At 36.2% G+C, this 12,101-nt stretch overlaps 1 protein-coding gene across 3 annotated transcripts in view; it reads right to left on the minus strand.

Annotated features, from left to right (window-relative positions):
• Positions 1–2: 2 nt before the first annotated feature.
• Positions 3–12,101, minus strand: part of LOC106115806 (RNA-binding protein musashi) — a 61,244-nt gene continuing 49,145 nt past the window's right edge. Inside the window, exons 2-4 of one of the 3 annotated variants that reach the window (XM_013309376.1) lie at positions 4,323–4,474; positions 3,378–3,583; positions 3–695 (exon numbers count right to left, since the gene is read on the minus strand). In XM_013309376.1, coding sequence (XP_013164830.1) covers positions 3–695; positions 3,378–3,583; positions 4,323–4,474 — 1,051 coding nt within the window. Of the gene's footprint in view, positions 696–3,377; positions 3,599–4,322; positions 4,664–12,101 lie in introns of those variants that run through there. The other 2 variants (XM_013309368.1, XM_013309384.1) reach the window with 2 other exon arrangements.

The following is a 12,101-nucleotide window of genomic DNA, read 5'->3' on the forward strand; positions in this document are numbered from 1 at the left end:
GCTTAGATGTACATGGGCAGGCCGTACATCGCGCTCCAGTCCACGCCCTGGAACGACGACATGTCCACGCCCGCCAGCGAGTACGCCGCACCGAACTGCGGCAGCGTGGGCGTGGGCGCGGGCGCGGGCGGCGCCACTAAGGTGCCCGGCGTGGGCAGCGCGTACGGCGCGTAGCGGTACGCGTGCGTGCCTACACCCACGGCGCCCACCGCGCCCACAGCGGGCACGGCGCCTACGCCGCCGTACACAAGGCCGCGGCCGGGGCGCAGCACGAGCCGCTTGCCGATGGCGAGCGGTGCGGCGGCGACCGCCTCCTTGGGCTGGGCGCGCTTGCACTCCACCTTCTTGTTCTTGATGGTATGGAAGTGTATGTCGCAGACTCGCTCCACCGCCTCCTCCGAGTGGAAGGTGACGAAGCCGAAGCCGCGGTGCCTCTTGGTCTGTTGGTCCATCAGCATCACAGCGTCCTCTACAAGACCGAACTGTGAGAAGTAGGCGCGGACCTCGTCCGCGGAGGTGTCCTGTCCCACTCCGCCGACGAATATCTTCTTGGTCTTGGCGGGGCGCGGCGCGGACTTGGGCGTGGCGTGCTTGGGGTCGATGCGCTTGCCGTCGAGCGTGTGCACGGGCACGGCGAGCACCTTGTCCACGGAGGCCGCCTCCTGGAACGTAATAAAGCCGAAGCCGCGCGACCGCTGCGCGCGGCGCACTTTAGTACGCAACACCAGCGCCGAGCTCACTCGCTCGCTAACTCGACGGGGATCTAAATAATGGCACTCGTTTACAATGAAACAATCTGTTAAGTGATCGAGTGGAGCTGTATGTACACAAACTAAGAGTCGGGACGGGTCGGGTCGGGTTGTAACTAGAGCTAAGGTAAGGTAATACCAAAGTAAGTTGTATCAGGCAAGAGGAGACTCGGCTAACAGTTGTGTGGCGTACAGCGTGCTCGCCGCTCTAACAACAACTAGTGCTATTTAATTGATGATTATCTCAAAATCTCCTAATCAAATGTTAAATATTCGTAAAGAATTGTAATAACTAATATTTGTGTAAGAGTCGTGTGTGTTGCCATGTCGTCGCATCGAGTAAACAATATCAACTTTATTTGTATAAAACAATTCAAAATACTTCGATTGTATTGTAACTATTTGATGGATAGCATTAGAAGGCAGTACTCAATAAGTCTATAATAGCAATAAATCTGTGATAAATTCTACAAATTTAGATAGAAATTGCTACCAAATCGGATATAATTATCAAAAAAAAATATTTTCCATTGTAATAAAATACAATTCTACCGGTGAAATTGTAACAAAAGAAATTAACATAATTTACACATAGGATTTTCTTTAAACTTACATTTAAAGTTACTAAAAAATTACCAAAATGGAGCCATTACATGGCAACATCGTAGAACTAAAAAACTACCCGAGTTACTGTTAGTAGAACTATAGAGAGCATTTAAGTGCCTACGCATATAGACATTTGTTAGTGTGTCTAGCATGCCAGTCTCATCTAGATAAATGATTTGTTAGTGTTCCTATATACATACATATCAACCATAGCCCAAATGTACACATTGTGTCACAAAACACGTTTTTTTTTAATATTGCCAATAAAAAAACATTATTACTCAGTCCTATTACTCGATACGATAATCGTAAAGGCAGACATATTTTAAAATATTTTGTATCGATAAACATAAAGTTAACATAAAGGAGCGTCGGTGACTCAGGGGTCAAGCATTTGACTTGCAATCTGCAGGTCCTGGGTTCGAATCCCGTTATGTACCAATGTGTTACATATGTACATTTATCCTATATTCTTACGGTGAAGGAAAATATCGTGATGTAACTTGCACATATCTGAGTAGAAATTCAAAGATATGTGTGAAGTCAACCCGCACTTAACCAGCGTGGTTGACTATGACCTAGTCACATAACTTAGGGTAGCCTCCGAGCCCCTCAGTGAGCTGATGATGAAACATAAAGCTTTGATTGGTAATTTAAATAAACTAAACAACGACGTAGTTAACTTTTAGTCCGCTTTTCCGGTGTCCGGTACATCATTTAAAGTAGTTCATACACCGACATTATGTGAGAATCAATCTTTTTCGTTTAATTAGTAAAAAATCTTACTAATACTTTGGTACTAATAAAATGCGAATGTTTAGATGGATGGATGGATGGATATTTGTTTGAAGATCCATCAATCTCCATTTGATTAAGTTAAAATTTGTCACAGATGTAGAACATATTGTGCAAGAAAACATAAGCTACGAATTATTGATTTTATTTCGCGCGGATGTAGTCGCGGGCGAGCGCTAGTTGAATAGTAGACAAACAGACAGACAGATAAAAAATCAGATAAGGCTGATTAACAAAGTACACGTATTAGAAAATTATTTTATATCAATACGTAAGGAGTAATAAGAGTGAGTTTTTAAAACTTGTTTGTGTCACAATAATCTCCCCAATAATGACATTTATTACATTATTCCTACGCACTACCTATTCCAGACAACCTATTGCCGCAAGGCACAAGCTGACACTGACCGAGATTTGAGCTCACGTCGGCAAATCTTCAACTACCCTCCCTATTCCGCCTTCTTTGGACGAACAAAATATTTCTCATATACAGCAATCTTCTCAACTACAAATAGAACACCTAACTAGAATTTCTTGTTTTATATATTATTATATCTGAGTGTCGTCGAGACCTCGAAGTTACATTTTTAAACTAAAAAAGAAAGTATAAAAAAAATCCGAAAGACGTAAAATCCTATAAAAATAAATTTTATAAGCATTGTTATCGACGAGACAATCAGGAACAAAACTCAAATATTTTGCACGCAAATAAGACAAAAGTGGCGTAGCGAGACATTTACGTAACAAGCCAGTATTGAAAAAATTACTATTTGATTGGTACAGTCAGGTTTGTTCGCGGTGTTACACTTTTAAAAAGATAATCGATAGAAGGTCTGTTACGCCTTGAAATAGTACAGGGAAATGTAAAATAAATAGGTAAGTCGTGAAGTGTGAAGAAATTGTCCTGTAATTGATACACCGCTAAAGAAGACAATTATAGGAAAGGAAATTAATTTCATACCCATTTCTGAACGCTTATTTACCCTCAAAATACAATTATGGAAACTTTTTTGGTTTTATTAATGGAAACTTAGGAAAACTTTTAACAAAATACACTCCTAAATCATAGCTCCATATGACAATTTTCTATACAATGAACAGTCCTAAACGGGAAATAATTTTAAATTCTTAAACTATTCACCGCAAAACAAGATGACTGTACTTTATCACTATTCCTGACTATCTCGTCTTATCCTTCTACACCACTTGTCATGTGACTCCCCTCACCTGTGTAACAGGGTCCTTCATAATCAGCACATCAGATACAGGTCCAAACATCGCGAAATACTCCCGCAGCTTCTCCGAGCTTGTCTGCCAGCTAAGACCGCCCACAAACAGTTTGCTGGGTGATGGCGATGTGGTGCCTGTTGAAGCAGCGCCACTGTTACCCGCCGTGTTGACTGGGGTAGACCGTCCCGAAGACGGTGATGTTTCTGTTGAGAGGGAATCTACTCAAAATGGTGGTTTATCAATGAAAAATTGTCTTCATTTGTTAAAATGAGACCAGATAAATAAAATATTAAGGTATTGTGAACTAATCCTAGCAATGATAATTTTAAGTGAGGATTTCTTTTTGTGTTTTGAACTGGAACTGATATTATACAACTATTGCTGTTAATAGACAATCAGAAGATTTGAAAACTCAAGCTTTATGAAATTAAAATAGAAACTTGTAAACAACAAATATTCATACTACAGAAGTTAAAACATCTATTCTTACCCCTACTGTCTGTAAATTCATAAAACTAGTAAAAATAGTTTAATTGGTATCTTATTTGAATACAAATTTCTACTAATTTTATTTAGCAGTCCAATTCAAGAGTATTCTAAATTATTGCTGGGCAACAATTCTTGCCACATTTAAAATTGTTAACATATTTGTTCTTTGTAAGCAATTGATAGCAACACATAAGGAAATTAAACTGAGTTACAAATTACATACATTACAAACATAAATTCATAACAAATTAAATCTTACTTTGTAAGCCTCATGGAATAAAGTGGCTTAAATTTATAATTCAAAATTTGAAGTTTGCATTTGGTATAGAGAAACTATTAATTTGTAGTCAGTATTTAAATAATTGGTTTGACATAATGTTGTTATTATTGAATAAATATCCTTATATTTACTACATTTTTGTGTTGCAAAGATGAATATATTGTTAAACTTACTGATTTGTTGTACGGCAATTTGTTGTTGTTGATGCGCCGCCGCAGCCGCAGTCGCCGCGGCGTGTGCGGCGGCCTGCGCGCTTAGCACGTGAGCAGTCAGCTCACCTCCCACCAGTCCACCTTCCAGTACCTCCACGCCGCCCAACGCACCGCTGGAATACAGGCCCATCATCTTACACCGATCAAAAATAACTACGCGCCTAAATCAACAACTGCGCGACTATCGCTATCGACCGTAACCGAAATCGATCTACAATTTCGGACAGAGAATCGTAAATTAGATACACTTTCACGAAGTGACGCTTTGTGATTGAAAAAAAAAGTAAAAACCACGAAGGAAAAACAAGTGGCAGTAGCACTTCTGCCAGTATCATTTTGTACAAAAATTGATTTTAAAATTTTAAAAAATTATCACACAACATAAACGTTTCAATTACATACACGAGCATATCCGTTTGCACGTAATAAACTTCTAGGAATTCCATTACTCCATTGTAATAAGAACTGCTATTATAAATTAAAATATTTTTGCAGTCATCAATTATTTGTCTAATAAACAATACTGTCAAACAATAACAACATCAATACGCCATAGTTTATCTGTGTTGCGATCTATTGACAGTCTTGACTCTTGACCGTGGTGAAGTTAGCTTATTCAAACTTTAGCTCATATTTAAATTAAACAATACATTAAAATACAAAACAATTAAATAAATTAATACTTAATTATTAATTAAATAGCTTACGGATTTGGCAATAAATATTTCTTTCGTATAAGAACTGCTTACGAAAAACCGTTAAGAGTGGCTAACTTAATCCCGGTTAAAGAATTTTGATTTTAAACTGACACAAAATTGAGCATTTTTCTATAAAACATCTAAATGAAAAATATCTATAATAAATAATTATCTTATGCAATTTCACGTTAAGAGATAATGCCGTTACGGTTGAATGGCGTCGTAGTTGCATTGCACTTTTTAAATAAAATTGTGTAATGTTTACTCCGATCTCTATTATTTCATAACAAATATTGTGTGAAACGGAACTACCAATTTCCAATAAATTTGTTAAAAAGTTTTATCATAGAATTAACAACGAAATTGTATGATTTAATAATTTCGTTTCCACAACACAATTTCGGTTATATTTATAATTTTTTAAATGGCAACCACACCTGCGTCTTCAAAACTTTGCGAAAAGGATTTACATAATAAATGTTTGTAAAATAGAATCAGTATTTCTGCTAATCTCCCTTCACAAACTTACGGCACGGACGTATTATATTTTTTTCCACACAAATTTCTTTCCAGCAATAAATCAGTGTGGTGGGCAATTTATCTTTGGGTAGAACATAATGTCAGAGAGAGCTTAGACCCGGTCCGTTCCTTTATCACTATTCTTTTCATAGTGGTTTTCATTTCATATTAAACTGAATAATACCATTCAAATAGATTTGCGGTCTTTTGAAAATCTTTGAAATATTGAAATTACAGTCCTATGAAAAGTGCAATACGTATAACTTTTGGGCATGTAATAAAATATCATAGCGTCTTACTATAACTTTATTTATCTTACTAATATAACTGCGAATGTTTTGATTTATAGACGTTTGTTTGAAGAAATCTGAAATTTGGCATAGATGTAAAAACAGCCTGGAAGAATACCAAAGCTACTAATTAAGTTTTTTTTTAATTCCACGCTGACGGACTTGTGGCTGACAACTCGTTTGCCTTCTCATATGAAAAATAACCTAACCATAGATAAATAACTATACTTGGACTGAAATTCGATAGTTATTAGTGATGGAATCGCTATAGTCTGTAATAATTCAATCATTCGATATCTGTAGAATTTTCGGTACAAATATTCAGTTAAATTTCCGTAGTTGCTGAATGAAATTCCATTGATTTATGAGCATTACAAGCAAAATAGCAAATCGTTTAGAAATTTCATCGTAAAATAATACACAAAAAGAAATAAATCTTTCAACGTATAAGTTCTTCTTTTTGTTATACTTTTCTTTACGTTTCACTGATGGGGAAATATATATGACGTAGATAATATCCTAATTATCTTTGCATTTGGTTATATTTTACGGGGTTCGTTTCTACGATAAAAAAAAAGTAAAATAGAAAGAGAAGTTGACAAATACGTGGTAAAATCTTCCAATTAACACATTGTGTTGAGTGGGCGAACGGATCGGGCATTTTGCTGGCCGCCGGCCGGGCCGCGCTGAACCCTCTCCGCGTCGAGCCGAGTGCTCAAACACCGCAGGGTTGCCATTTAATAATAACTATGGTTTTTGGTAGATTTTTTGAAAGTTCAATTTCATAAAAATTGCATAAATAAGTTCATTAGTTAATATACATACAAATAATTTAAAATACATATGTAATATGTTGATGTTACGAGTTTTTTGTCAAACCTTATTTAATAATACTTTTATGGGCTATTTGGCTACTTTTTAATTTTACTGATAGGGTGAATTATTAATAGGAATGGTGAAACCATTTTTTTTAATTTATCATTACTTTCATCAATATTTTGGTTATTCAAGCCGTGAGATAGAGGGTGTTTGTTAATTAGGAAAAACAAATCCTTAAAGCCTTTTGGATTATTTTTGTGGCAAAATAGAGCAGTAATTTTAGCAAAAGATTTTATAATCATGCAAGCCCTGCCCGCGGCCCGCGCAGCGCCGCACGAGGAGGGTAGCAGCCTCCCGGGTCGATGACCTCTAACCTAATTTCTCCGTAGACAATCCCGCCCAATTTTATTTTTGAATTTTTGGATTTAGGCAAAGGTAACTAACATTATTCGGTCAGTGTTAAATGCACTCAGATAATGAATTAAATGTTATATTTTTTTGTATAAGAAAATCGATAGTTGATTGAGGGTGGCGTTCATTGAGGGGTGTGGAGGGAGTGGCTTGGGGTGTGCGGGGGTGTAGGGCGTGAGGGCGCGTGCGCGGGGCGCGGCGGGTCGCGGGCGGGAGCGGGGGCAGGCGGGCACGCTGCCACGCGCGCTCCTCACACGCCGCCTGACGCCCGCCGCCGCTGCTGCGCCGCTCGTCTCCACCATATTGTCCTGTCACAGCAGTACGTCCAGGCTACTGCTGCGCCGGGACAAACCGGTGGGGACGTAGCCCATACTACGATCCAGATCACCGAGAGCTCTCCAGATGTATACTGTATTGTCCAAAATTTTTGTGTTGTTTTGTTTGTCTTGTGTGTTCTGTTCTCAGGTCCAGCGAGCTGCCGGTTGTTGAACTTTGTTAGCGAGGTTAAAGCTGAAGCCACAGTGTTGTGTGTGCCAGTGACATATGTGGGTGTGACTATCATATTCAAGTTTTATTGTCTTTTACATGTTGTAGTTTGACGTGGGATTAATGTTTAACCGGCCGGAGGGTGCACGTATCGAGCGAGGCTCCGCGCATGCGCCCGCCATCTTCCACTGCATCCAGCCGTGGCCATTTTCTTATAGGGGTGGATAATATGAATAAAATCGTCCGCATCTCTCACCCTCTTCACGGTTAAGAACAATGGAAGAGCCTTAACGATGTACTAATATTATTTCTTCAATTTCAGCTTTCTCATTTTTAATCCTGACAAAACCATAGAGTTACAGATTGATTCACGCGTCAATTAGATTCAAAGTTAGCTTTCATTCATATTAGAGATTCTATTTATAGGTCAAAGTGGCGCGAATTATACAAAATGAATATTCAACAGTTTATTTTAACATATAATAAACAGTACCGGTTTTTTGGCTCAAAATATAATGAAAACCGATAAATATAAGAAACAATTTATCGGTTTTTTACATCACTATACCTGATCTATTAATGTTATAAATGTAATTGTAAATTTATATCAATTGTAAAATTCCTGATGAAATTACGTTTAAATAAATAGCAAAAATAACACGATTTAGTTTTTTTTTAAACTTCAACTCTATAGAACGGTGACTTAATTTTCATCTTAATCCCCATTCAAAGTTGTCAAACAGTTTTTTTCGTTAAACTATTTAAAGAGACACTTTGAAAACGGTTTTCATTACAGATGTTTATAAAATGAAACACACAGAGGAGATTTCATCTCAAACCTACAACTTGTTTCCTATCCTAGTCTCCTTTGAACTCTATTCATAACATTATATAATATAAAGATTTTATATATCATGACAATCTTTAATACTCCTGGAAAAATTAATAGAAACAAACTCTCATAAAATATAAGTACGCTAACCCGAGCTGTTGTTCAAATAGCTTATAAACAGTATACCACTTCCAGGGCGCCATGTAGGGCGGGGCGCGATGACTCATTCTGTCCTTATGTCACTTTTATATACGTACAATAACCTAAATTTAGTAGCTTTTAGCTTATTGAACTTCGTTTACTTACAAAAATGCTGAAATAATTAGTCATTTTTCTTAAATAATGAAAAATAAATGCAAGGCTAGATGCGGGTACAGGATCGATCATCGTGGTAATATTTGGAAGAGGCTTATGCCCAGCAGTGGGCAGGCACGTTGCTAAGAATAAGATACGTAAAGCAACTGTTCTATACTCTATAGATTCGAGTCATGTCGCTCAGACAAAACACAGAAGTTAAATTCTTATATTCCCTGTCTTCTATTTGTGACAATTTATTGATTAAAATGGTCAAACATGTTGCACATTTCTTGCGATGTTTCTGTCATTTATATTTACAATAAATTTATATTTAATCTATGCCATTAATTGATGAATCTGGCAACATTATACATAACGGTAATGACGTTCTTACTTCACGGAATGACGTCGTAAAATATTATTTATGGTAGGAAAGGTCGTTAAAATTATAATTATGTCAGTCGAGTGAATTGTGCTCCTCATTATGGACGTTACAATCGATACGTTGATTCTTTAGGTGAACGAGAAATGTAAATTTTCGATAATATTACTGGAGATATGTATTGAAAGTGATTCGCTACTTTAATGGAATGTTGCGTCCAAATTCTAAAATTATTAGAACAAAATACATCAAGACAAGATCAACTGAAATTATCTTTAAATCAACAAACAAACAAAAGAAGTTATAGAATTTAAATTTACTCGTAAATAATAGTTAATCGGTTCAATGTATCAAACCGTTTCGGTAAGTTTTCTGTTTGTTGAATATTTTTATAATTAATTTCATAAAAGAAAAAACTCGTTGTATAATACTGGTCGAAAACCGTTTGCAAAAAATAGAAAAAGTAAAAAGTCATTTCTGATTTGCAAAAACGCGGTAAAGTCGTTCATGAACTATATCCATTGCTAACTATTTATAGTTGAGTATAATTTAGGCTTTGCTGGAAATAGGCGTGGCGGCTAATGATGCCTCTTAGCTTGGTAATACATTAAAAGCAGTAGCGGACACTTAAGCGGGTTTTCTTGCGTATTAAGATTAACAAAAATAATCAATAAAACGTTAAATTTACAATATTTACAATGTAATTCGCGTTGAGTGTATTACTTTGAACTAAAAATTTAACAAAATTATAATTTCGATTATTTTTAAAACCAAAAAAATCCACATCTAGCTGTACCTAAAGGTGAAAAAGCTTTAACAAATTGATTTGAAATTGATGAAAACAAATCCTATAAGCCTTAGATGGAATAGTAACAAGAAATGTTATGTAAAAATGAACAAAATTGGTTTATATCGAAGTAAAAAAATATGTGTAAATAATTTGCGTTATATCGTAATCGTTATTTTACCCACTATAGCCGCAGCTTAAGAACGTTGTCACTGTCACCCAATCCCGCCCGCGCCGAGTTGCCGCCCTAATTTTCCCTCCAACAAAAAGTGTACATCTCCACCGAGACAAAAAACAATAGTAGTGACGTAATGAAGCGCGAGGGAAGCGCCGCGTCATCTCAATCGGTAACTATTACGGTTTTTTTGCAGTCGATAAATCACCAATGTCCTCGTGAAAAATACCGATTTATCTTTTTACGTTTTCTATCCATCGGATTGATTCTTCAGGGAAGACATTAATTGAATGTGACTCGGCCGATTTTACCGGTAGAATATTTTTTTGCCTTTTTATTCCGCTTAATAGTTGAAATAGACACGGTCATCACATAAACGACAGGGAAAAAAAGTCATGTAAACTTAACGAATTTTACATTTTTAAAATACTTATGATTATTTTAGTTAGAATAAATCCAAATGAATGATAATTGAAACGCATTTATTTCATAGCGAAGCAATAGCAAGGTACTAGTTTAAAAAAGAACTACATATTAACAAAAATTACTAGAAACATTACACGATTTCAAAAAAGTCACCCAAAAAGGAAATCTCTCAACGGATTTTTGTTAAATTCATCTTTTTAAGAGTCCATTGAAATAAATCAAAACGACCGCCTGCGAAAAAACTGAGATAAAAGTTGTTCATTTGACTTTACAATATCAGCGCTGCGCTCTATGGCTGAATAATTTTATAATCTGCGGATAAACATGGCGCGAGATGGCGCGCGATCCGCTTCCGCGCCATTACTCCTGTCATCAAATGCAGACCGGGGATAGTGAATAGGTGAACCATAATTTTAATAATCTTCAGAAAAAGAAATAAAGGTGAATGTTGTTTTTAAGTGTCTATTATTAATAGAATTTATTTTATTATTTAATAAAACATGTCCTGTAACAAAAAAGTGTATTAAGTAGCTTATGACAATAATATTATCTTTCATATAATTCTCGTTAAAAATGGAGATATGAATTTAGTTCTTATATAGGTAACGCATTTAGAATTCACGATTTTTTTATGCTTCAATATTGTTATTTAGGAATGTCGTAGAATAATATTGTCACCCTAGTATTGTGTATGATTTATGAAAGCCAAGCTGACAGTGCCAGGGCGCTGGGCGTCGTAAAACGCACTCCGTCTGAATGGGGCTCCAGAGAAGAGCGCTTTGTTCCCAAGGATATTAGTTAAGTCAAGAGGACACGCCCACGCCACAGTTTTTGTCAACTCAACAGGATTTATACACGGATTTAATTAGCAGATTTTATATTGCTAACGTTTCTGATTACGACTATGTTCTATGTTGTTCGATGGAAGTGGGTAAAATTCCCGAGGAATTAAAAAAAAATGTCTGAAAACGAAATCTATTTCATAGATTTCAGTCTGTACATAATTTAATCTTTCTACTTGTTACTTTTTACCATTTTGAAAACATTGTTTCAATGTATTTGATTGATTTTTTTTTATCTGAAGCGTACTTGAAACAATACACAAAATTTTACATTCAACGCCATCTATCGATAATTTGATGGAAACAAAAAATAAACCACTTATTAAGTTACGAAAACCGCCGCTAGATTGCGCTTATTCTAAAAGCGTTCGTGAAATATTGATTTTTAGAGTTGGGGGATGAGAAAAAACGTGGGAGTAAGGGAGGTCTTTGTTACCAGACGAATGAAAGATATACATTTTTTACATCTATATTTTGTGTCTATATTTATTCTTTTGAGCTTTTTATCGTGTCCCAGTTAACGATCGCATTTCAATATATAATTATACGCATGACTTCGCGCGCTTTTTTACCTTTATACTGAAGATAAAAAAAAATCCTAGAATTGTCGATGATACTTGCATATACCAAATGAATAAAACCACAGCAAAGTTACGAGATTATTTAAAAAAAATGGAAAACATTCGAGTTTGTACTGAATAAATATAAAACAGGATTTCTGTCAACATTTTTGTGGAATTCTCTTTGATTACGAAACGAGACTCGTAGCTTTTATT

Source organism: Papilio xuthus, unplaced genomic scaffold (assembly GCF_000836235.2).
Source record: "Papilio xuthus unplaced genomic scaffold, Pxut_1.1 DF829660.1, whole genome shotgun sequence".
Taxonomy (NCBI): Eukaryota; Metazoa; Arthropoda; class Insecta; order Lepidoptera; family Papilionidae; genus Papilio; species Papilio xuthus.